This window comes from Homalodisca vitripennis, chromosome 5, assembly GCF_021130785.1.
Source record: "Homalodisca vitripennis isolate AUS2020 chromosome 5, UT_GWSS_2.1, whole genome shotgun sequence".
Lineage (NCBI taxonomy): Eukaryota > Metazoa > Arthropoda > Insecta > Hemiptera > Cicadellidae > Homalodisca > Homalodisca vitripennis.
Window position 1 is genome coordinate 178,437,701 of NC_060211.1, and position 26,593 is coordinate 178,464,293.

The following is a 26,593-nucleotide window of genomic DNA, read 5'->3' on the forward strand; positions in this document are numbered from 1 at the left end:
ATTTGACTTGATAGTTGTTTATGATCTTAGGTTGTTTGTGATCCTAGTGAAATGCATTTAGAAGTTCTAGATAACCCAATCAATAGCTATATGATAGCTCATAGGAATCAATAGTTTCATTAGCAATCTGTCTAGCATGTTGTATTGCTGTATACCTTTTTTATTTAATTTTTAATCCATAAAGTTTCGTTTGTTAATTTTACTTTTTTGGTAAGCATGAACATTACTTTTATTTTTACTTGGACATGTTTATTTATATGCAGGTTTCAATTAAGTTTATATTTTGGCACGTGTTTAACATTTTTAATTTGTTTGCTTTAAATCTGTAAACAATTTTAGCCTGATTGACGCCTAATTAATAAAATAAGTTTACAATTAGTTCAATGGGGTCAATACATAAGAAAACTAAAACTTTCCTGATTGATTATTAAACTTTATTAACTTTTAACATACTATTACATTCTTATTTCTTACATTATTCTTCTTCCAAACTCTTAAATTTTTAAAAAGTTAATGTAAAATATCATAAGAGGGAAATGTTTCATAATCACGCGTTTACATACTTAATAAAACTAGTGACAGTTTAATCAATGAATTTCTTCCTGTAACAATGAAAGTTAGTATACATAAGTAAGTTGTTTCCATTTAATTGTTACATACTGTAGTTAACATGTTAGTATGTAGATATATAGGATATGTAGTTTATTATGACTTGAAGCAATATATCAAATTGCTCTCATACGCCGATACGCAGAACGCAGATCCAGTGCTGGTCAAAAACCGTCCACCGACCAGAAATGCATCTTCCACTTGCGTAAAGAACTTTTGCTTGAGAATCTGAAACATTCACATAGCTACAAGTTTTACAATCCTTCATACAATAATAAATACGTATGTTTTAACATGAAAATACACTACAGTTTGTAATAGATACTACCGGAAAATTCCTCCTCTTCCAGCCGCTAAAAGCCTTCTTATTTTCCTTATAACTCCAACCGTATCATTTTAGCCTTCCTCAATACATCTCCACTCCATTTATATCTTCTTCATTTTAACCAAAGACTATACATCAAGATAATGTGGTAGTATTTTCAAATACTACTTGTACATTTTGAAGATTTTTCTTTTATTCAATCAACGTCGTTTATAGTTGTTACCAGTTTCAACTGTTCGAAACCTCCCGAGTGTTATTTCAGTTAAAATTTAAAATTAAGAATCAGTACTTTTGTGGCTTCAAATGGCAAGGTATGGGCAATATTCTCGAATAGTAAAAGTCATACTTAACAAAACACCAAACGTGTGTTTCATTCATTTGTCGATCTTCAACCAAAACAGGTGTTTCTTAATTGCTTTGAAAATGTTTTGTGATACATTTACAGGGTGTTTAAACAATACCCTCTAATGTCAATATTATATTTTAAATAAAATATTTTATTCTTTTGTGGTGAAAGTTCTAACTGCCAAAAAAAATCTTACTCCACAGGGTTGCTTCCAAATACATTATTCAACTATATTTCGACACACTATAGTAACAGTGTTGGCAACTCACTTCTCCAAACGGCGTAATCATCTGCCACTGAGAGGTGTATTGACTTATCACACACACTGTAGTGAACTGTATGATATTTAATTGAATAATGAATAAATGCATTTATTTCCCCATATAGCAATTCCACAATACAATCATTTGAACCATTGAGAGAAAATTTACAAGTAAGTAAATTGGTCAATTTTACAAGTAGTTTGGCCAATTACAAACAAATATAAATTACAATTCCTAAATTAGCAACCAGTCTATGATTAAGTAACTGATTAGTTAACTAATCTAATCTAAATCTAAACTAAATTATCTAAAATAAAATAATTAGAGTCTAGCATTACGTATTTTACAAGTGGTATGCCCTCTGTAGCATCTGTGGACAGAGATATTTATTTAAAACATGCTTAAAAACCACTACTTAGCACGTTGGTGAAACAACTTACATCCTTCTGATCATAAAGCCAAGCAACTGTCCTTTTACAAAAATACTTTATATTGATTGAGTTTTGTATTTGAAGCAGAAGTTGGTTGAAAAATTTAGGGCCTAGGTATTGAATGGAATGACGGAAAATAGATCTGTTGACTTTGGGTAGTTTAAACGATTTATTTACGAAGCTTCTCGTACTGTAAATATGGTCATTTGGTATAATACTTTCTCTATTTCCGCTCAGTCTCAGGACCTTAAATATAAAGAGATGTTGAACAGATAGGAGTTGTAGCTCTTGAAATAAAGGGAACTAGCTTGTTCTTTTAGATTTTTTAAGAATTATTCGAAGAAAAAAATTTTGAGTTGTTCTTATCTTATCTATTAAAGTTTTGTAAGTACCTCCCCCCCAGCAAGGTAGAGCATACTGTAGTTTTGAATTGATTAATGCAAAATAAAGGGTTCTTAAAAGATTATAATTTATTAAAAAAATTTCTTAAAAAATAAAATTTTCTTATTTGTAATCTTAATTTTGAGTGCAAGTCTAAAATGTGCGGTTCAAAGCTAAGGATTTCATCAAGCAAAAGACCCATATATTTTATTGATTTCACTTTTTTAAAGGTTGACAGCTACATAATTGAAAATTGCAGTTTATTGAATGGAAAATTAAAGGAGAAGATAAGTCAAAACCAAAAAAAAAACTAAAATTTATAAAATTTGTTTTACTGACATTCACTTGCATTTTATTTATTAAACACCATTTTCTTAGTAGTAGGAGATCAGAGTTAATTGAATTAGTAAGAAGTAGAATAATTTATAGGCGAAAGGAACCTTATGAATTTGGGTTCCAGATAATGACTTTTATTTCTCCTCATACTATCTCGCAGACGCGGACGAAAGAGTCTACAATATATGAAAGGAAGTAGAACATAACGTAACTGTCCTAGTTTTGGCTTGGAATGTGTTCCAGATACTGACTGTTGTTTCTCCTCGTACTATCTCCCAGACGCGGACGAAAGAGTCCTCTGAGGTGGTAAGAGCTAGGTTCGAGTCAGGAGCAACGTCCAGAGCCGTGAGCCAACGAGCGTGGGCGGCGACCTCGCACATTAGAGCAGGTGGCTTCGTGGGGTCCACAGAGAACATCCTCAGGTGACCCGAGCCGTATGCAGCCAGCAAGAACTCCTGCAGCAGTTTCACACCGGTACACGCCGTCCTGAACACAAGTACACTGAGTCAGACACAAGAGACGTTACGCGGGCGGTGACCTCGCACATCAGAGCAGGTGGCTTCGTGGAGTCCAAAGAGAACATCCTCAGGTGACCCGAGCCGTATGCAGCCAGCAAGAACTCCTGCAGCAGTTTCACACCGGTACACACGCCGTCCTGAACACAAGTACACTGAGTCAGACACAAGAGACGTTACGCGGGCGGTGACCTCGCACATCAGAGCAGGTGGCTTCGTGGAGTCCACAGAGAATATCCTCAGGTGACCCGAGCCGTATGCAGCCAGCAAGAACTCCTGCAGCAGTTTCACACCGGTACACGCCGTCCTGAACACAAGTACACTGAGTCAGACACAAGAGACGTTACGCGGGCGGTGACCTCGCACATCAGAGCAGGTGGCTTCGTGGAGTCCACAGAGAATATCCTCAGGTGACCCGAGCCGTATGCAGCCAGCAAGAACTCCTGCAGCAGTTTCACACCGGTACACGCCGTCCTGAACACAAGTACACTGAGTCAGACACAAGAGACGTTACGCGGGCGGTGACCTCGCACATCAGAGCAGGTGGCTTCGTGGAGTCCACAGAGAATATCCTCAGGTGACCCGAGCCGTATGCAGCCAGCAAGAACTCCTGCAGCAGTTTCACACCGGTACACGCCGTCCTGAACACAAGTACACTGAGTCAGACACAAGAGACGTTACGCGGGCGGTGACCTCGCACATCAGAGCAGGTGGCTTCGTGGAGTCCACAGAGAATATCCTCAGGTGACCCGAGCCGTATGCAGCCAGCAAGAACTCCTGCAGCAGTTTCACACCGGTACACACGCCGTCCTGAACACAAGTACACTGAGTCAGACACAAGAGACGTTACGCGGGCGGTGACCTCGCACATCAGAGCAGGTGGCTTCGTGGAGTCCACAGAGAATATCCTCAGGTGACCCGAGCCGTATGCAGCCAGCAAGAACTCCTGCAGCAGTTTCACACCGGTACAACACGCCGTCCTGAACACAAGTACACTGAGTCAGACACAAGAGACGTTACGCGGGCGGTGACCTCGCACATCAGAGCAGGTGGCTTCGTGGAGTCCACAGAGAATATCCTCAGGTAACCCGAGCCGTATGCAGCCAGCAAGAACTCCTGCAGCAGTTTCACACCGGTACACGCCGTCCTGAACACAAGTACACTGAGTCAGACACAAGAGACGTTACGCGGGCGGTGACCTCGCACATCAGAGCAGGTGGCTTCGTGGAGTCCACAGAGAATATCCTCAGGTGACCCGAGCCGTATGCAGCCAGCAAGAACTCCTGCAGCAGTTTCACACCGGTACACGCCGTCCTGAACACAAGTACACTGAGTCAGACACAAAAGACGTTACGCGGGCGGTGACCTCGCACATCAGAGCAGGTGGCTTCGTGGAGTCCACAGAGAATATCCTCAGGTGACCCGAGCCGTATGCAGCCAGCAAGAACTCCTGCAGCAGTTTCACACCGGTACACACGCCGTCCCTGAACACAAGTACACTGAGTCAGACACGTGCTACGACTTCAGTGCTCGGAGGGATTAAGGTCTTGGTCTAAATTCATAATTGAAAAATTGGCAAAGGCTAATTGACAAAATAAATAACCTATAATATCATTGATAATTAACTAAAAACGCATTACCCGTAGCCGGTTTAAAATATGGAACACCGTGATTATAATAGCGGCTATCAACTACACAGAGTTATTATGACGGTAGGAACTCACACGGTTCAGAGTAGGCTGAACAAGGACAAACATGAATTGTGTGACGAGTCTCAATGTGCTTCTGTTTGTGATGAAGAATTAAATCCTAAATTACGTACCAGACCATAACATTAGATTTACACATTTACATCCTAAGGAAATCTTTTGGTTTGTGTAACATCCACTATAAGACATATATAAATGACAAACCTACCTGTACTCTGGGAGGCTATATCCTTTCAGAAGTTCCTCTCCCGTCAAGTTCCACAACACGACTGATCCGCCCTCGTCTGCGGAGACCAGGAGATCCTTGTTGGCTGCCAGGTCCGTGATGGCCTCCGAGTGTTCCTGCTTCCGGTCCACAAACACCAGCTCCGCATCCTCTCCCACCAGGCCGAACACTCTCACACAACCGCTAGCATTCCCTTGAGAAATTTATCATTGCTATCATAATAATGCCTGTCCATCAACGGATTTGTGTATTTTACTATAAATAGAGATAAAAGTTTGATGCTATTGCGTGCCGTTAGTATTTACAAGTGCCATTTGACGTACCGACACACAAGAACTCGTTGCAAATGGTAGCAAGGCCACGTGCAAAAGATTCCGCGGGAGGCGAAGGGTCTGCGCACGGATGAGAGAACCTGCACTCCAGCCCTCCAACGTCAAATACCTGGAGCCCAAGACTCGAGGTGATCACCAGAACGGGTTCCCAGCCCAGAGTACACCACATTACCTAGAACGGTAGGTGGAAACATTCCAAACAGTTTAGAATAAAATTATAATTTATTTGATACAATACTGTCATCGTATTACATAACGACACATCGAGCCTATATAAAACAATAATGATAAAACAATTAAGTTTAACTGAGAGAATATTTGTCCTACTATTAATAATTTATAACGAACATAAACAATCTAGGCCCTGAGTGGCCATTTAGACACGTATGTGCAATTGAATCAAAATATTCCAAACAATTCAATTCTTATTTACATGTCATTTGTCTTTATCTATCATTTGTCATATCTGATCATGACAAAGGCTATATGTTGTCATTATTCGGATATAATCAACAACTTTTTTGTTCACTTATGAAAAGAAATTAGTAAACCCCTCATTTCTGTTAGTCCTAAAAGAAACTTAGCGCTGCTCTCAGAGTGACAAGATATTCAAGGAGGGTAAGTTCGGTGTACGAGCCAACTCCTGTCAAGGTCACTCTGTGTGAGGAGACATAACGGGAACTATGTCATTCATGTCACCTTGTAAGAAGGGATGGCAGGGTACACCGTGGAAAACAATAATCCCTCATGTTTATGGTCGGTAAAGCCTTTAAAATTAGGGAACCCCCACTCACTCTCACATCCTCCACAATGATATCTAGACTTATTGAACACCCCTTGTTTCCCAGATTTAAATGATACATAGGTTCTACTGGCAGCTATAAAACAACCAGACGTGAACCTCCATACTTGACTTCAATAAGATCTCCAGAATCCATACAATACGGCTACTTTATGTCTGAAAGTGTGTGAGCTCTCGGGTGTCGAGACGTATCTACACTAAGTTTGGTACAAATATACACAGACTCAGATATTCCGATACGGTTGTACGCGAGATATTCCAACTACAAGATTTCATCTCTCCAATCGTTGAGGCTTAGGGTGCAACAAAACCGTGTGTTAGAATTTAGCACAAACATGCAACGCCGATAGAACGGACAAGGCCCGCCATCTGTTGAGGCTTAGAGTGCAACAAAACAGTGTGTTAGAATATAGCACAAACATGCAACGCCGATAGAACGGACGTGCCCCACCATCTGTTGAAGCTTAGAGTGCAACAAAACCGTGTGTTAGAATTTAGCACAAACATGCAACGCCGATAGAACGGACAAGGCCCACCATCTGTTGAGGCTTAGAGTGCAACAAAACCGTGTGTTAGAATTTAGCACAAACATGCAACGCCGATAGAACGGACAAGGCCCATCATCTGTTGAGGCTTAGAGTGCAACAAAACAGTGTGTTAGAATATAGCACAAACATGCAACGCCGATAGAACGGGACGTGCCCCACCATCTGTTGAAGCTTAGAGTGCAACAAAACCGTGTGTTAGAATTTAGCACAAACATGCAATGCCGATAGAACGGACAAGGCCCACCATCTGTTGAGGCTTAGAGTGCAACAAAACCGTGTGTTAGAATTTAGCACAAACATGCAACGCCGATAGAACGGACAAGGCCCACCATCTGTTGAGGCTTAGAGTGCAACAAAACAGTGTGTTAGAATATAGCACAAACATGCAACGCCGATAGAACGGACGTGCCCCACCATCTGTTGAAGCTTAGAGTGCAACAAAACCGTGTGTTAGAATTTAGCACAAACATGCAACGCCGATAGAACGGACAAGGCCCACCATCTGTTGAGGCTTAGAGTGCAACAAAACCGTGTGTTAGAATTTAGCACAAACATGCAACGCCGATAGAACGGACAAGGCCCACCAGCTGTTCAGGCTTAGAGTGCAACAAAACAGTGTTTTATAATATAGCACAAACATGCAACGCCGATAGAACGGACAAGGCCCACCATCTGTTGAGGCTTAGAGTGCAACAAAACCGTGTGTTAGAATTTAGCACAAACATGCAACGCCGATAGAACGGACAAGGCCCACCATCTGTTGAGGCTTAGAGTGCAACAAAACCGTGTGTTAGAATTTAGCACAAACATGCAACGCCGATAGAACGGACAAGGCCCACCAGCTGTTCAGGCTTAGAGTGCAACAAAACCGTGTGTTAGAATTTAGCACAAACATGCAACGCCGATAGAACGGACAAGGCCCACCATCTGTTCAGGCTTAGAGTGCAACAAAACAGTGTTTTATAATATAGCACAAACATGCAACGCCGATAAAATGGATGAGGTCCACCAGCTGTCGTGAGAATGCAACTGTTGTAGTGATCGGTGGAAGGTTACGTTTTGTGATTCTAATTTAAATCTTTTTTTTGCAAGCCTTGTTGTATAACAGAAACTATGACACAAGTGACGGCCATTGGAGTTCGCAGTTCCTGGTCCACCCTAGAACATTGCCTCGGAGCTGAAAGTTACAGCACTTCTCCCCCTAATTTGTTCGCCGTACTTGTTTATAATCTTAGCTATCGCTCTTGGATTGTATTTTGCAGCATTGCAGTGTATGTCTCTCATCACTGTATTAACCTATTTGTTGGTTTCTACCTAGGAATTATACCAATGACTAGTATCGTATTCCATACGTTAAGTAATATACATGTCGGTGGAGTCGTGTACATGTAAGATATCCCAAGATGACTATTCACAAAGATGACTGTTCACTATTGCTATGTAGAATATTGCCATGTTCCTGAGTAACAACTGCACTCTGAGCCTGCGCCTTGTCCGTGCAGGGGATGTATTTAGCGCTGAGTTCCTCCCCCACGACTGGCACCACGTTGATAAACCCCTGGTTTATAAACACCACAGCATTCACTATTGCTATGTAGAATATTGCCATGTACCTGAGTAACAACTGCACTCTGAGCCTGCGCCTTGTCCGTGCAGGGGATGTATTTAGCGCTGAGTTCCTCCCCCACGACTGGCACCACGTTGATAAACCCCTGGTTTATAAACACCACAGCATTCCTATTGCTATGTAGAATATTGCCATGTACCTGAGTAACAACTGCACTCTGAGCCTGCGCCTTGTCCGTGCAGGGGATGTATTTAGCGCTGAGTTCCTCCCCCACGACTGGCACCACGTTGATAAACCCCTGGTTTATAAACACCACAGCATTCCTATTGCTATGTAGAATATTGCCATGTACCTGAGTAACAACTGCACTCTGAGCCTGCGCCTTGTCCGTGCAGGGGATGTATTTAGCGCTGAGTTCCTCCCCCACGACTGGCACCACGTTGATATTTGCCATGTACCTGAGTAACAACTGCACTCTGAGCCTGCGCCTTGTCCGTGCAGGGGATGCATTTAGCGCTGAGTTCCTCCCCCACGACTGGCACCACGTTGATAAACCCCTGGTTTATAAACACCACAGCATTCCTATTGCTATGTAGAATATTGCCATGTACCTGAGTAACAACTGCACTCTGAGCCTGCGCCTTGTCCGTGCAGGGGATGTATTTAGCGCTGAGTTCCTCCCCCACGACTGGCACCACGTTGATAAACACCTGGTTTATAAACACCACAGCATTCCTATTGCTATGTAGAATATTGCCATGTACCTGAGTAACAACTGCACTCTGAGTCTGCGCCTTGTCCGTGCAGGGGATGTATTTAGCGCTGAGTTCCTCCCCCACGACTGGCACCACGTTGATAAACCCCTGGTATATAAACACCACAGCATTCCTATTGCTATGTAGAATATTGCCATGTACCTGAGTAACAACTGCACTCTGAGTCTGCGCCTTGTCCGTGCAGGGGATGTATTTAGCGCTGAGTTCCTCCCCCACGACTGGCACCACGTTGATAAACCCCTGGTTTATAAACACCACAGCATTCACTATTGCTATGTAGAATATTGCCATGTACCTGAGTAACAACTGCACTCTGAGCCTGCGCCTTGTCCGTGCAAGAAGATGTATTTAGCGCTGAGTTCCTCCCCCACGACTGGCACCACGTTGATAAACCCCTGGTTTATAAACACCACAGCATTCACTATTGCTATGTAGAATATTGCCATGTACCTGAGTAACAACTGCACTCTGAGCCTGCGCCTTGTCCGTGCAGGGGATGTATTTAGCGCTGAGTTCCTCCCCCACGACTGGCACCACGTTGATAAACCCCTGGTTTATAAACACCACAGCATTCACTATTGCTATGTAGAATATTGCCATGTACCTGAGTAACAACTGCACTCTGAGTCTGCGCCTTGTCCGTGCAGGGGATGTATTTAGCGCTGAGTTCCTCCCCCACGACAGGCACCACGTTGATAAACCCCTGGTTTATAAACATCACAGCATTCCTATTGCTATGTAGAATATTGCCATGTACCTGAGTAACAACTGCACTCTGAGCCTGCGCCTTGTCCGTGCAGGGGATGTATTTAGCGCTGAGTTCCTCCCCCACGACTGGCACCACGTTGATAAACCCCTGGTTTATAAACACCACAGCATTCACTATTGCTATGTAGAATATTGCCATGTACCTGAGTAACAACTGCACTCTGAGCCTGCGCCTTGTCCGTGCAAGAAGATGTATTTAGCGCTGAGTTCCTCCCCCACGACTGGCACCACGTTGATAAACCCCTGGTTTATAAACACCACAGCATTCACTATTGCTATGTAGAATATTGCCATGTACCTGAGTAACAACTGCACTCTGAGCCTGCGCCTTGTCCGTGCAGGGGATGTATTTAGCGCTGAGTTCCTCCCCCACGACTGGCACCACGTTGATAAACCCCTGGTTTATAAACACCACAGCATTCACTATTGCTATGTAGAATATTGCCATGTACCTGAGTAACAACTGCACTCTGAGCCTGCGCCTTGTCCGTGCAGGGGATGTATTTAGCGCTGAGTTCCTCCCCCACGACTGGCACCACGTTGATAAACCCCTGGTTTATAAACATCACAGCATTCCTATTGCTATGTAGAATATTGCCATGTACCTGAGTAACAACTGCACTCTGAGTCTGCGCCTTGTCCGTGCAGGGGATGTATTTAGCGCTGAGTTCCTCCCCCACGACTGGCACCACGTTGATAAACCCCTGGTTTATAAACACCACAGCATTCACTATTGCTATGTAGAATATTGCCATGTACCTGAGTAACAACTGCACTCTGAGTCTGCGCCTTGTCCGTGCAGGGGATGTATTTAGCGCTGAGTTCCTCCCCCACGACTGGCACCACGTTGATAAACCCCTGGTTTATAAACACCACAGCATTCACTATTGCTATGTAGAATATTGCCATGTACCTGAGTAACAACTGCACTCTGAGCCTGCGCCTTGTCCGTGCAGGGGATGTATTTAGCGCTGAGTTCCTCCCCCACGACTGGCACCACGTTGATAAACCCCTGGTTTATAAACACCACAGCATTCACTATTGCTATGTAGAATATTGCCATGTACCTGAGTAACAACTGCACTCTGAGTCTGCGCCTTGTCCGTGCAGGGGATGTATTTAGCGCTGAGTTCCTCCCCCACGACTGGCACCACGTTGATAAACCCCTGGTATATAAACACCACAGCATTCCTATTGCTATGTAGAATATTGCCATGTACCTGAGTAACAACTGCACTCTGAGTCTGCGCCTTGTCCGTGCAGGGGATGTATTTAGCGCTGAGTTCCTACCCCACGACTGGCACCACGTTGATAAACCCCTGGTTTATAAACACCACAGCATTCCTATTGCTATGTAGAATATTGCCAAGTACCTGAGTAACAACTGCACTCTGAGCCTGCGCCTTGTCCGTGCAGGGGATGTATTTAGCGCTGAGTTCCTCCCCCACGACTGGCACCACGTTGATAAACCCCTGGTTTATAAACACCACAGCATTCACTATTGCTATGTAGAATATTGCCATGTACCTGAGTAACAACTGCACTCTGAGCCTGCGCCTTGTCCGTGCAGGGGATGTATTTAGCGCTGAGTTCCTCCCCCACGACTGGCACCACGTTGATAAACCCCTGGTTTATAAACATCACAGCATTCCTATTGCTATGTAGAATATTGCCATGTACCTGAGTAACAACTGCACTCTGAGCCTGCGCCTTGTCCGTGCAGGGGATGTATTTAGCGCTGAGTTCCTCCCCCACGACTGGCACCACGTTGATAAACCCCTGGTTTATAAACACCACAGCATTTACTAGTTTCACATTACTTTTATAGCTAAAAAGTTTAGACACTCTGTTTAGATTCTACTACCGAATAACTGCAAAAAAGTTCATACATTCAGTGAGTAGGAATTTCCTTTAACAATACACAGATGAACTGAAGAGGTTCGGTGGTTTAGCTTTAAAACAGGAGAACTTTAAATAGAAAACAATTACATAAACAACATGTCATAATATGAACGGTCCACAATGCTTATAGAGCACATTCACAACGGTACGTCATGTATATTATTGTAACGAATTAATTAGTTTGAGTTTCGCGGTATGAAACTATTTTAAAAATGCCTATACTTGTATTCAATAATTATTTCTTTACTACGAGATGAAAGTTGAAATAGTAATTAATATACGTTCATACTCAAAAATATAGTGTGTCCAAAAAGTCATCTCACACATTTATTTGTTTATGGTTAATCTATAATTGATCACAGATCTATGAAACAGATGTACATAAAAACAGCTGTCTATAAAGTTTTTTTTTTTCATTAATTGATTTACCCATTGTTGCTATCTATTAATGTGTTGGTGACGGTTTTAAGAATATAAAAGTATCACCACGGAAAACTTGCAAAGAAAAATCCAATGTATTTTGTGATTAGAAAAATTGAATTCTGTGATTTCAGTGCAACGTTTGTAGAATCGAGTATTTCATGAAAATCTCTTCGACAGACGCAGCATCGATGGGACAAGAAGTTATTGGATGGAAACTGATTGCTTATTACACAAAACTTGGACAGTTAGACTAACAACAACAGGTGATGAAACCATCAAAAACATTCAACACAGTTTTGTAAGAACTCCAAACATTTGTCTAAAACAGTGGCCATGAATAGGATGTTCCTAAGTCTACAGTTTTCAAATTTGAATTGCTCGAATCAACAGATGAAAATTTCCAACATTGCATGATTTAAAGCTTAATGATAAACTAAAGATGTATGACTTTGATATTGTTATTCTGCATGAAAATGGATTGGATTAAACTTTTATAACTCGTATTGTTTTAGTGATGAAGCCACCTTTTACATATGTAGAAGTTTGAATCGCCATCACGTTCATATATTGGAAATTTAAAGCAACGAATCAGAGATGCAATTGTATGAATTACCCCAGAAGTCCTGATCAAATTATGGTAAGATATAAAGTTTGCTTGGACATCTGCAAAGCGATTCATGGTGCTCATGTCGAGTTCAGATATACCGGCGTAAAACTATTTAAAGTACTTTTTAATCCGTTAATCCCATTATTGTCCTGTGGAAATAAAGTTATTTAAAAATCTGACATGACTTTGTGGACACACTGTATAACCTGGTGTATGACAGCGATCGAGTCGGCCATTTTGTTCCGCCGGAAACTGCTGACCGCAAGATTGTTAGGAATTGCAGAAGCGGAAGTGAGAAGCTGCAACGTCCTTTCCCTGACATACATTCTGCAGGACTGAAACAGTCAAGAAGGTTACTGATACAAGTTATTTGCTATTAGTATAGTTAACGGGCTGCTAGGGGACCTTTCTATATTAATATAGAACCACGTTAATGTCTCCTGTTGTGAGCAACATACAACCCATTTTGCAAAAGTCACAAAGTGGCATACGAAGATCAGGCTTTCTCCTAACAACCAAATGACACTCCAGTTAGAGAAAAATCTAATTTTGAGTTTACGGTGACGCTCCATATTATATATATATATATAATATAAAAATATCACTTACATTAGATACTAGAGCAGTAAGACCAAATATAAAGAAAAGAATGGACTACTATAACAAAACTTCATGTCAGGAAAACATGTCCATGAAGATGGACAAGAACATGAACATGAGCATGGATGAAGTTTTCTCTCAATATCCCTTAACTATGGAATATTTGTTTATGTTATGGCTCAGCAAGACCTCTGTGTAGGAGAAAATTTTAACACCTTTTGTCTTGTCAATAGAAATTAGACTCTAATCTTAGGACCAATCTATGAAATCCAAATGTCAAGTTTTCTGTACGATCCTTCATTAAAAATACTTCCAGATTTGTGACATGTTTCTTGCTCCCGGCTTGTGCAAGCGCACCTTTAAAGTGGGGACATGCAACATTTTGTTAATAATAACGTAAATCACACAATTAATTCCTTTTATTAGCAACAATGTGTGGAGTTTGGTGTCTGTAGCTTCCTAGTTCTAGAGATATAAAAATACAATATGGTGACAGGCAGCTAAACACAATATTTCTCGACCTGTATTTATGAGCATTTTCTGTTTCGAATCATGAGTATTATCAACGCAAAGGTTTGCGACACCGTTTTGTTGAGAACATTCTGTACATACAATATAAATGTATGTTTTAAATAAACTTCTCACTTGTAGAAAATTCTGTTGGTTTATTAAATAGCGTTGTCTTTAGTTAGTCTTCTTAAGATTTTCTAAGTACACGAAAAGCTCAAAATGCAACGTATTAAGCATAAATGTACTAGTGATTAAGCTTTTAAATTAACGTTACCACAACTTGTACTTTCATATCAAGCACTAAGCTATTAAGAATACGAGTATAAGGGCCTTACTAGAATGGTGTCTAATTCCAATCTCTTAACCTGAAGTACTACGATACCTATCTATAACAAACAAAACAACAATTATAACACAGTACCTGGTATACCGTACTCAGTGTTTACTGTCTACTCAATGCGTTTCCATGGTAACTAGGCAGGCTAGCCAACTTGTAGGGCCAACAACGAAATCCCTCCTTGTTCCAGAACATCTGTGCGGCGTTCTAAAGGTATAAACAGTGACAGTATAATCGTTCTATGCCGGTTTTATTTTGATATAATTATTATTATGTATAGAATATAATATCTATTAGTAAATAAAACAACTAATTCAATTGTATCGATCTGGCTTTTTTTCTTTTTTTTGTCGACCAGCATAAATATCAGGGAACCGGTTGAACAACGGCAAGACGTTCCGCAAGTTTTTTGTATCCAACAGCAAACATTGCTGGTCTGAAAGCGCACAGGAGCTCTCAGTTCGGTTTCCTGGCGGCAGTGCTAGGACATCGATCCGCATAATAGAACTGGATCGCTAACTGGAGGCGCGGGAACACCAACCCTCTGTTTACACACTTGCTGCACATCAGTACTGCGCAGACTGTTCTGTTAATACACTCGCTAACTGGAGGCGCGGGAACACCAACCCTCTGTTTACACACTTGCTGCACATCAGTACTGCGCAGACTGTTCTGTTAATACACTCGCTAACTGGAGGCGCGGGAACACCAACCCTCTGTTTACACACTTGCTGCACATCAGTACTGCGCAGACTGTTCTGTTAATACACTCGCTAACTGGAGGCGCGGGAACACCAACCCTCTGTTTACACACTTGCTGCACATCAGTACTGCGCAGACTGTTCTGTTAATACACTCGCTAACTGGAGGCGCGGGAACACCAACCCTCTGTTTACACACTTGCTGCACATCAGTACTGCGCAGACTGTTCTGTTAATACACTCGCTAACTGGAGGCGCGGGAACACCAACCCTCTGTTTACACACTTGCTGCACATCAGTACTGCGCAGACTGTTCTGTTAATACACTCGCTAACTGGAGGCGCGGGAACACCAACCCTCTGTTTACACACTTGCTGCACATCAGTACTGCGCAGACTGTTCTGTTAATACACTCGCTAACTGGAGGCGCGGGAACACCAACCCTCTGTTTACACACTTGCTGCACATCAGTACTGCGCAGACTGTTCTGTTAATACACTCGCTAACTGGAGGCGCGGGAACACCAACCCTCTGTTTACACACTTGCTGCACATCAGTACTGCGCAGACTGTTCTGTTAATACACTCGCTAACTGGAGGCGCGGGAACACCAACCCTCTGTTTACACACTTGCTGCACATCAGTACTGCGCAGACTGTTCTGTTAATACACTCGCTAACTGGAGGCGCGGGAACACCAACCCTCTGTTTACACACTTGCTGCACATCAGTACTGCGCAGACTGTTCTGTTAATACACTCGCTAACTGGAGGCGCGGGAACACCAACCCTCTGTTTACACACTCGCTGCACATCAGTACTGCGCAGACTGTTCTGTTAATACACTCGCTAACTGGAGGCGCGGGAACACCAACCCTCTGTTTACACAATTGCTGCACATCAGTACTGCGCAGACTGTTCTGTTAATACACTCGCTAACTGGAGGCGCGGGAACACCAACCCTCTGTTTACACAATTGCTGCACATCAGTACTGCGCAGACTGTTCTGTTAATACACTCGCTAACTGGAGGCGCGGGAACACCAACCCTCTGTTTACACAATTGCTGCACATCAGTACTGCGCAGACTGTTCTGTTAATACACTCGCTAACTGGAGGCGCGGGAACACCAACCCTCTGTTTACACACTTGCTGCACATCAGTACTGCGCAGACTGTTCTGTTAATACACTCGCTAACTGGAGGCGCGGGAACACCAACCCTCTGTTTACACACTTGCTGCACATCAGTACTGCGCAGACTGTTCTGTTAATACACTCGCTAACTGGAGGCGCGGGAACACCAACCCTCTGTTTACACACTTGCTGCACATCAGTACTGCGCAGACTGTTCTGTTAATACACTCGCTACTGGGTCTCTGAGTCATTTTGTGTTTGCCAATGTTTCAGTATATATTTAAATGATGTTTTTGAGTTGTTTCTGCAAGAAACACACAGGAAAAGGCTAAATATATTGTTTAGATGGCCGAGTTAATTTTAAATGTAAGCACAATCTCAATTCCTTACAAACAAATCAAGGTATACAATTTTGCAAATAATTTGTCAACCGGCATTACTGTTTCACCCCAAACAGGACTCAACTCGATTTTAGATGATTGTGTTCAAGTACCGGTACCTGTCGTACTACTCACCAGCTGCACTTAACGACCTCCCCTTTTATTCAGTAACACACATTTTCATCCTCGTAAAGTCCTCCTAAATCTTTATTGTGTACATTTTTGAGATGGTTTTTTAATTATTATTAATAATTATTCAAATGCATATAATGTTAGTTAGTAAAATACGCGTTTTTAATAATACCAGTGTCAGTTGTTTAATTACAAAACCTTCCATATTTGTTATTAAATTACTGACAATATTTAACCAATCAGGAAACAATTTTCTATATGCTTTAAGCGCGCTACATGGGCTTTGGTAAATGGCTGAAAATAAACATTTCGCAACATTGTAAACCAAAAAGTAAGCAAGCCTGCCGTATTATGACTTTTAACATTATTGTTTAGGGAAGGCATAAAAGAACACCGTTGGTACAATCGAATTCTTACAATAATGAATTAAACATCCTTTTATATTTCACATTATTCTATTATATTTTACTATCATTTGGCTGATACCCATTACGCTTGACAAAACTTAACAGCAACTTAAACTTATTATATTAACTTCAATATTTTCTTTGCATAACCAGCATACAATACACACAGACGTGGATACAATACAGAAGGTAACATTTAAATACACGTTAGAATAATTCTAAGATTGCCACTCATATTATATGGCAGTTGTAGGCCCCTCTCTATTGTGTACCAATAATTGTGTGAATCTCACATACGTGGATACAATACAGAAGGTAACATATTTTAAATACACGTTAGAATAATTCTAAGATTGCCACTCATATTATATGACAGTTGTAGGCCCCTCTCTATTGTGTATCAATTGTGTGAATCTCACATACGTGGATACAATACAGAAGGTAACATATTTTAAATACACGTTAGAATAATTCTAAGATTGCCACTCATATTATACGGCAGTTGTAGGCCCCTCTCTATTGTGTACCAATAATTGTGTGAATCTCACATACGTGGATACAATACAGAAGGATTCATAATATTGTCCTGTAACATAACTAGAGGATCCATATACACTACAATAAAGTAGTACACGTTATTAAAAGTCTATATCTTTATTGTTATCATTATTTATTCAACAGCTCCTGTATTTGCAGAAATGATAGTCCGCTCGTTTCTGGCACACATAAGGCCACAAAAATAGAACCCAAGAAGAGATTTATGCTCGCAATCCTATAACAAACAAGTGACAACTGTACAGTCGGCTAATGTATTTAATCTGAAAAAATAATGTTTTAAAGTAAGAAGTCAAATATTTTACATTAAACTGCTTTATATATCTTATATATACATATATTTACCTTCAAAACCATCAATTTTGAAATAAAATAAAATTAAGATTTATATTAATACATTAATACATTAGTACATAACAATACATATGAACTATGAATGACGAGTACGAGTACGAATCGTCTTATAAAAGTATAGTGGCATGTAGTAGCAGGTATATGTAATAAGTATGTAATATGAAAAACTGACAAATATACCACATCAGCGTTCATGTTCACTACATTTCGAATCAGTAGAGAGGAAATCATTCTATTCCAAGATGTATTTTAAAGCACATTCGTCACTTCTTCATCATCTAATATTAAGCACAATTTAAAGTACTGTTTCCTCATTTAAAGTGTATTTAATGAGAAATATAATTTCCCAATTAAGTTTGCGACAGCATGATAATCGATACGAAATTCTATTTCTTCGATTCATACAGTTCTCAATATTCATTTGAAATTCATTATTTCACTGTTACCAATAATTGTAAAATATTTTCAGCGTTATAGATTTTAAATATTTTAAAGATCAAGTTCGATACGGTAACATAGTGACATGATTACCCTTTGTGTAACATTTGATTAACATGAATCACATGATATATGTCCTACCAACAAGTATTAGGCAGTCCGAAGAAGGCTGTGATCTGAGGGAACAAGTTTATGAGGATGAAAGATTCGCCACAGAATATGACGGTAGACAGAGTGGCTCCTTTGGCTTTGACACTGGACGGAAAAAACTCCCCTGTCAGAGCCCAGGGTATGGGGCTGTGACCTGCAAATAGACAATCTACTAGTAAACATGAATTTTATTATAAAATGATGAGATGGCAAGATTTGCCATAGGCAGTTAATAGTGTAGATCCATTGGCTTAGGTTAGGTTAGCGTTTGGTTACGTTTCAATAGGTTACGTTACCTTAGTTTATCGTTGCTAGGTTAGGTTAGTTTACGTTAGATTAAGGTATGTTTACCTTACCTTAGTTAATGTTTATGTTATGTTAGGTTACGTTAGATTAGATTAAGTTATATTAGGTTAGGTTACGTTACGTTAGGTTAGGTTAGGTTAGGTTAGGTTAAGTTAAGTTAGATAAGGTTACGTTTTGTTTAGATTACATAAGGTTAGATTAGGTTAGGTTAAGTTAAGTTACATAAGGTTACGTTTTGTTTAGATTACATAAGGTTAGATTATTAGACGTTACGTTTTGTAAGGTTAGGTTACATAACGTTACAAAAGGTGTGGTTGGGTTATATTAGGTTATGTTATGTTACGTTACTTTATTTTATGTTAGGTTACGTTACTTTAAAATATGGTATGGTTAGGTTAAGTTAGATAAGATTTCGTTGGGCTTTATTAGGTTAGGTTACATTACGTTACAATAGGTGTGGTTGGGTTATATTAGGTTATGTTTATGTTACGTTACTTTATGTTATGTTAGGTTACGTTTACTTTAAAATATGGTAGGTTAGGTTAAGTTAGATAAGATTTCGTTGGGCTTTATCAGGTTAGGTTACATTACGTTAGGTTTGGTTAGGATAGTTTAGCACTGTTAGTCTACGTTTTGTTTGATAATTTAGGTTTAGGTTACATTACTTTACTTCGGTTTAAATTAGGTTATGTTGAGTTAGGTTGCGTTATGTTAAAGTAGGTTAATGTAGGGTATCTTAAGGTATGATAGGGTTGGGTAGTTAGCTTTGTTTAAGAAACATTGTGTTAGTTTTATTTTATGTTAGGTTAGGCTATGATATATTAATGGGTTAAGTTAAGAAGTTAGATTAATTTATATTATACTAGGTGTTTTAGATTTTATTGTTAAGGTAATTCAGGTTATGTTACGATACGTTAAGTTAGTTTAGATTAGGTTAAGTAAGGTTAGGTTAAGTTATGGTATGTTAGGATAGTTTAGGTTACCTAACGGTATGTTAGGGTTGTATAGCTTATGGTAGGTTAATTTACGTTTTTATGTTAGGTTAGGGTAGTTTTAAGTTTATTCACGTTACCTCTGGTTACGAAATGTTAGGCGTATTTATGATAGGTTATGTTACGTTACATCACGTTACGTTATGTTACCTTAGATTAGTTTAGGTTGCTTATGTTAATTTCGATTCGATGACGTTCTGTTATGTGACGTTACGTTACGTGTGTTTAGGTTACGTAAGTTTACAATAGGTTTGGTTGGGTTATGATAGGTTTGTTAGGATAAGGTCAAGTAACGTAACTTTAGGTTAGCTTAGGTTAGGTTAGGTTATATAATGTTAGGTTACGTTACTTAATACAGGTTAGGTTTGGTTAGGTTACATGAGGTTGGGATAGGGTAGATTAGTTTATTTTACGTTAGGTTAGGTTACATAACAACAAGTTTTGTTAGTTTTGGTGGTGTTACACTTTGTTATGTTTGGTTATATTAGGTTGGGGTAGGTTATGTTACGTTATTTAACTTTGGCTTAGGTTAAATTACATTAAGTTATGTTTGGTTACATTAGATTAAGTTTGATGCGGTAAGTTACTTTTAAGTTAGCTTATGTTACGGCAGGTTAGATTTTTGTAGTTTAGGTTTGTTTAAGTTACATTTTGTTAAATTATATAAGGTTATATTATGTTACATAAAGTTAGGTTAGGTAAAGTTAGGTAAAATCAGATTAATTACATTACGTTACGTTATAAGTAACGTTAAATTAGGTTAGGTGACGTTACATTACGTTAAGTTAGGGTATGATACGTAATTGGTGGATTAAGCTAGGGTACGTTACTGTAGGCTTACAAGATTAGGATAGATTTAGTCTATAAACTATTATAGCATATAGTATCCATCCCTTGGATTTGTCACTGGACGGAACTAACTCCCTTGTCAGTGTCAGTGTGTCTATGGGGCTGTGGCTTGCAAATACATAGTATACTAGTAAACATGAGTCTTTTATGTCAATATGACAAAGAAAAATATTCACCACATAATATGACAATTTATGTTATGGATCCCTTGGCATTGACACTGGACGGAACTAGCTCCCTTGTCAGTGTCAGTGTGTCTATAGGGATGTGGCTTGCAAATACATAGTATACTAGTAAACATGAGTCTTTTATGTCAATATGATAAAAGAAAAATATTCACCACATAATATGATAATTTATATTATGGATCCCTTGACATTGACACTGGACGGAACTAACTCCCTTGTCAGTGTCAGTGTGTCTATGGGGCTGTGGCTTGCAAATACACAGTATACTAGTAAACATGAGTCTTTTATGTCAATATTATAAAGAAAAATATTCACCACATAATATGACAATTTATATTATGGATCCCTTGACATTGACACTGTACGGAACTAACTCCCTTGTCAGTGTCAGTGTGTCTATGGGGCTGTGGCTTGCAAATACACAGTATACTAGTAAACATGAGTCTTTTATGTCAATATGATAAAGAAAAATATTCACCACATAATACGACAATTTATATTATGGATCCCTTGGCATTGACACTGGACGGAACTAAACTCCCTTGTCAGTGTCAGTGTGTCTATAGGGCTGTGGCTTGCAAATACACAGTATACTAGTAAACATGAGTCTTTTATCTCAATATGATAAAGAAAAATATTCACCACATAATATGACAATTTTATATTATGCATCCCTTGACATTGACACTGGACGGAACTAACTCCCTTGTCAGTGTCAGTGTGTCTATAGGGCTGTGGCTTGCAAATACACAGTATACTAGTAAACATGAGTCTTTTATGTCAATATGATAAAGAAAAATATTCACCACATAATATGACAATTTATATTATGGATCCCTTGACATTGACACTGGACGGAACTAACTCCCTTGTCAGTGTCAGTGTGTCTATAGGGCTGTGGCTTACAAATACACAGTATACTAGTAAACATGAGTCTTTTATGTCAATATGATAAAGAAAAATATTCACCACATTAATATGACAATTTATATTATGGATCCCTTGACATTGACACTGGACGGAACTAACTCCCTTGTGTGTCTATAGGGCTGTGGCTTGCAAATACACAGTATACTAGTAAACATGAGTCTTTTATGTCAATATGATAAAGAAAAATATTCACCACATAATATGACAATTTATATTATGGATCCCTTGACATTGACACTGGACGGAACTAACTCCCTTGTCAGTGTCAGTGTGTCTATGGGGCTGTGGCTTGCAAATACACAGTATACTAGTAAACATGAGTCTTTTATGTCAATATGATAAAGAAAAATATTCACCACATAATATGACAATTTATATTATGGATCCCTTGACATTGACACTGGACGGAACTAACTCCCTTGTCAGTGTCAGTGTGTCTATAGGGCTGTAGCTTGCAAATACACAGTATACTAGTAAACATGAGTCTTTTATGTCAATATGATAAAGAAAAATATTCACCACATATTATGACAATTTATATTATGGATCCCTTGACATTGACACTGGACGGAACTAACTCCCTTGTCAGTGTCAGTGTGTCTATAGGGCTGTGGCTTGCAAATACACAGTATACTAGTAAACATGAGTCTTTTATGTCAATTTGATAAAGAAAAATATTCACCACATAATATGACAATTTATATTATGGATCCCTTGACATTGACACTGGACGGAACTAACTCCCTTGTGTGTCTATAGGGCTGTGGCTTGCAAATACACAGTATACTAGTAAACATGAGTCTTTTATGTCAATATGATAAAGACAAATATTCACCAAATAATATGACAATTTATATTATGGATCCCTTGACATTGACACTGGACGGAACTAACTCCCTTGTCAGTGTCAGTGTGTCTATAGGGCTGTGGCTTGCAAATACACAGTATACTAGTAAACATGAGTCTTTTATGTCAATATGATAAAGAAAAAATATTCACCACATAATATGACAATTTATATTATGGATCCCTTGACATTGACACTGGACGGAACTAACTCCCTTGTGTGTCTATAGGGCTGTGGCTTGCAAATACACAGTATACTAGTAAACATGAGTCTTTTATGTCAATATGATAAAGAAAAATATTCACCATATAATATGACAATTTATATTATGGATCCCTTGGCATTGGACACTGGACGGAACTAGCTCCCTTGTCAGTGTCAGTGTGTCTATAGGGCTGTGGCTTGCAAATACACAGTATACTAGTAAAACATGAGTCTTTTATGTCAATATGATAAAGAAAAATATTCACCACATAATATGACAATTTATATTATGGATCCCTTGGCATTGACACTGGACGGAACTAGCTTCCTTGTCAGTGTCAGTGTGTCTATAGGGCTGTGGCTTGCAAATACACAGTATACTAGTAAACATGAGTCTTTTATGTCAATATGATAAAGAAAAATATTCACCACATAATATGACAATTTATATTATGGATCCCTTGGCATTGACACTGGACGGAACTAGCTCCCTTGTCAGTGTCAGTGTGTCTATAGGGCTGTGGCTTGCAAATACACAGTATACTAGTAAACATGAGTCTTTTATGTCAATATGATAAAGAAAAATATTCACCACATAATATGACAATTTATATTATGGATCCCTTGACATTGACACTGGACGGAACTAACTCCCTTGTCAGTGTCAGTGTGTCTATAGGGCTGTGGCTTGCAAATACACAGTAATACTAGTAAACATGAGTCTTTTATCTCAATATGATAAAGAAAAAATATTCACCACATAATATGACAATTTATATTATGGATCCCTTGGCATTGACACTGGACGGAACTAGCTCCCTTGTCAGTGTCAGTGTGTCTATAGGGCTGTGGCTTGCAAATACACAGTATACTAGTAAAACATGAGTCTTTTATGTCAATATGATAAAGAAAAATATTCACCACATAATATGACAATTTATATTATGGATCCCTTGGCATTGACACTGGACGGAACTAACTCCCTTGTCAGTGTCAGTGTGTCTATAAGGCTGTGGCTTGCAAATACACAGTATACTAGTAAACATTGAGTCTTTTAATGTCAATATGATAAAGAAAAATATTCACCACATAATATGACAATTTATATTATGGATCCCTTGGCATTGACACTGGACGGAACTGAACTCCCTTGTCAGTGTCAGTGTGTCTATAGGGCTGTGGCTTGCAAATACACAGTATACTAGTAAACATGAATCCCCCCCCCACCCCCCCCCCCCCCCACCCCCCCCCCCCCCCACCCCCCCCCCCCCCCACCCCCCCCCCCCCCCACCCCCCCCCCCCCCCACCCCCCCCCCATTTATGGTATTGGACAGACACAGTCTACCATTGTATATGTTGCACACAACTTAACTAACTAACTGTATAAAACCTGAATGTTTAGTTCTCAACATAAAAATTTTTTAGAGAAAGCTTTTTATTTATTTAATTCATGGAGATTTTGTTTGCGCTTATAAAGTACACGATAAAACTTCATTATTTATCTATTGTAAGGATGATGATGATTGTAAATAATTCCCCTTATATATGTGTATATGTGTATGTATGGACTTGTATTTGTGGGCAGGCCCGGCGACAGGGGGGGGCAAGGGGGGCAAATGCATAGGGGCCCGGGGCCACAGGGGGCCCGGGCCGACTAAAATATGTTATTTTTATTTTTTTTTATCATTGCCCATTACCATCGGCCCAGGGCCTGTGCGGTGAAAATATTCAGGAAATAACATGCAATGTTAATTTAAACTACTTTCTTTGCTCCGATTTAAACCAATAAAATTGTAAACACTGAGGTGGCGCGAACCGTTGTGGTTGTGGCTGTCAGACGTCGGGCCCGGGGTCCGCATCGCCCAGACGCGAAGGCAGTGACTCTTCTCCACCCCCTCCCCTCCCGGCCCCTCCCCTCCTTGCTCACTACAAGTTGCAACCTGAGCGTCGGATGACAGTGATACCGACACGATAATAAACTAATGTTTCTTTCAATCTTGCATTTCTATGCTGGTTGCTGGTGGTAATGGTTTTATTAAGTTATCGTGATTGGTTGTTTTGTACACTTCTAGTTTTAGTTTGTTGTCGTGCTTAATTAGGTTTGTTGTTGTTGTTGTTGTTGTAAGGAGATTGAGATTGATTTAACCGTGAATTAAAGAAACATACAGGTGAGTTAGTAAATATTTTTATCATTTAATTTTAGAAAATAAGTTCCAAATTTCCGAAAAAATTAAAAAACTGAATAAATTTTACCATGGATCCCACATTTGATTGCGGGCCCTGTTACCAGGATCAGGCTCAGGGCCCGCTCCTTCTGTTCACTTGTCATGCTGTAGGGCATAATTAAAACATGAGATTTTTAATTTTAATGTAACGCAGATTTTTATTTTAACTGATGATTATAATATAAACATAATAAAATAAAAATTGTAAAATATATAAAATTAGGGACAGAGCCGGGCCCCCAGGGGCCCAGGCCTGGGACCAGGGGTCCACCAGCCCAACCCATGTGGAGCCATGATTTTTACCCCTCATTATAAATTTGAATTATACAGTAATCAGTTTCATAAAATAAATTAGGCTACAGTTAACTCCCGATTATCCAAGGGCTGGTTAACCTTTAAGACGATCAACAAGGTTCCATAACAGCAAAAAATACAAATAAACTTAATTATTACTGGGCTGCAAAATTTGAGACGTTGTAATCGTCTTATAAACGTACCTATGTAATAAGACGTGAAATTATAAATGTTACTGACGTTACTGTGTATCTAAATCTAAACTAAAACATATGAGGAGTAGGATGGTTTAAAAAAATTAAAAAAACAACACATAAATTCGGTTTGCTACTGCTACTGAACGTCGTTTTAAGTTTCAATTAATCAAGTTTATCCTATTAAATCAGAGAGAACGACGGCTCATCGCTCACTCTTTTGTGGTTGTTCACATGCTTGTATGCAGTATGCACGTTAGCACGTAGAAAATATTATTCAATGACGACATAGTTTGGTATTGTTTCGTGGTTGGCTCGTTGGCTGATATATTGGTTGTTATGACAACCAACTTGAGGCGACGCATCGCATCACTAGTTGCGCAGTTTACGAGAGGGAATGGGGAGTGAGGACAGGATAAACAGAGAGAGAAACAGGAAGTAAACCCCCAATATGTTGGCAAGACAGGTAAACAATAGAGATCGCTGGGTGAACGTCTTAAAAAACTTGACCTTGGAAATCTGAGTGAGAGCGCAGCAAGCGATACAGTATCCGAAAATAGCTCAATGACTCATCACATCCCCTCACGTGTCCTGTGATTGCACCTGTCGGTTTTTGATTAGTTTAGCCCAGTTTGAGATACATTACTACTTTAAACGCAGCGTTTGATAATTTACATTCCGTATTTATTTTAGCAACTGCTCGGTTTAGGCCTAGTAATCAATACTAATTTTTAATTGTCTAATAGTGTTTATGATCAATTTGATACATTTTTTAAATTTGTATTTTGATATTTAGGTTCTAAAATTCTATTTCAAATATTATTTTATGATCTGCCCACATCAATTTATTATTCTTGACTAATCCAAGATATTTATTTTTAGGTCCATTCACAGTATTTTATCATCATTTCGCATAAAAAAACACCGTTATATCTCAAAATGGACACTTACAAACATAAATCTGGTGCTCAAAAACGTAAAGAAAGGCAAAAGAAAATTGAAA

General features: G+C 39.6%; 2 protein-coding genes across 6 annotated transcripts in view; both read right to left on the bottom strand.

The window, feature by feature from the left end:
• Positions 1–412: 412 nt before the first annotated feature.
• Positions 413–9,502, bottom strand: LOC124363241 (WD repeat-containing protein 54-like). 3 transcript variants are annotated; one of them, XM_046818414.1, is made up of 5 exons: positions 9,155–9,501; positions 5,465–5,645; positions 5,124–5,334; positions 2,943–3,177; positions 413–837 (listed from the first exon to the last, which is right to left on the bottom strand). In XM_046818414.1, the coding sequence occupies exons 1-5, from the start codon at positions 9,455–9,457 to the stop codon at positions 706–708; spliced, it is 1,062 nt and encodes a 353-aa protein (XP_046674370.1). In that variant the 5' UTR covers positions 9,458–9,501; the 3' UTR covers positions 413–705. The 3 variants fall into 3 exon arrangements, with proteins under 3 accessions (XP_046674370.1, XP_046674371.1, XP_046674372.1); XM_046818415.1 differs by lacking the exon at positions 9,155–9,501 and adding an exon at positions 8,283–8,808; XM_046818416.1 differs by lacking the exons at positions 413–837; positions 2,943–3,177 and adding an exon at positions 4,303–4,520 and having other exon boundaries at positions 9,155–9,502.
• Positions 9,500–26,593, bottom strand: part of LOC124363239 (facilitated trehalose transporter Tret1-like) — a 42,260-nt gene continuing 25,166 nt past the window's right edge. The window contains exons 7-9 of one of the 3 annotated variants that reach the window (XM_046818411.1): positions 18,553–18,715; positions 13,073–13,201; positions 9,500–9,869 (exon numbers count right to left, since the gene is read on the bottom strand). In XM_046818411.1, coding sequence (XP_046674367.1) covers positions 9,515–9,869; positions 13,073–13,201; positions 18,553–18,715 — 647 coding nt within the window. In that variant the 3' untranslated portion in view covers positions 9,500–9,514. Of the gene's footprint in view, positions 9,870–13,072; positions 13,202–14,341; positions 14,521–17,702; positions 17,837–18,552; positions 18,716–26,593 lie in introns of those variants that run through there. The other 2 variants (XM_046818413.1, XM_046818412.1) reach the window with 2 other exon arrangements.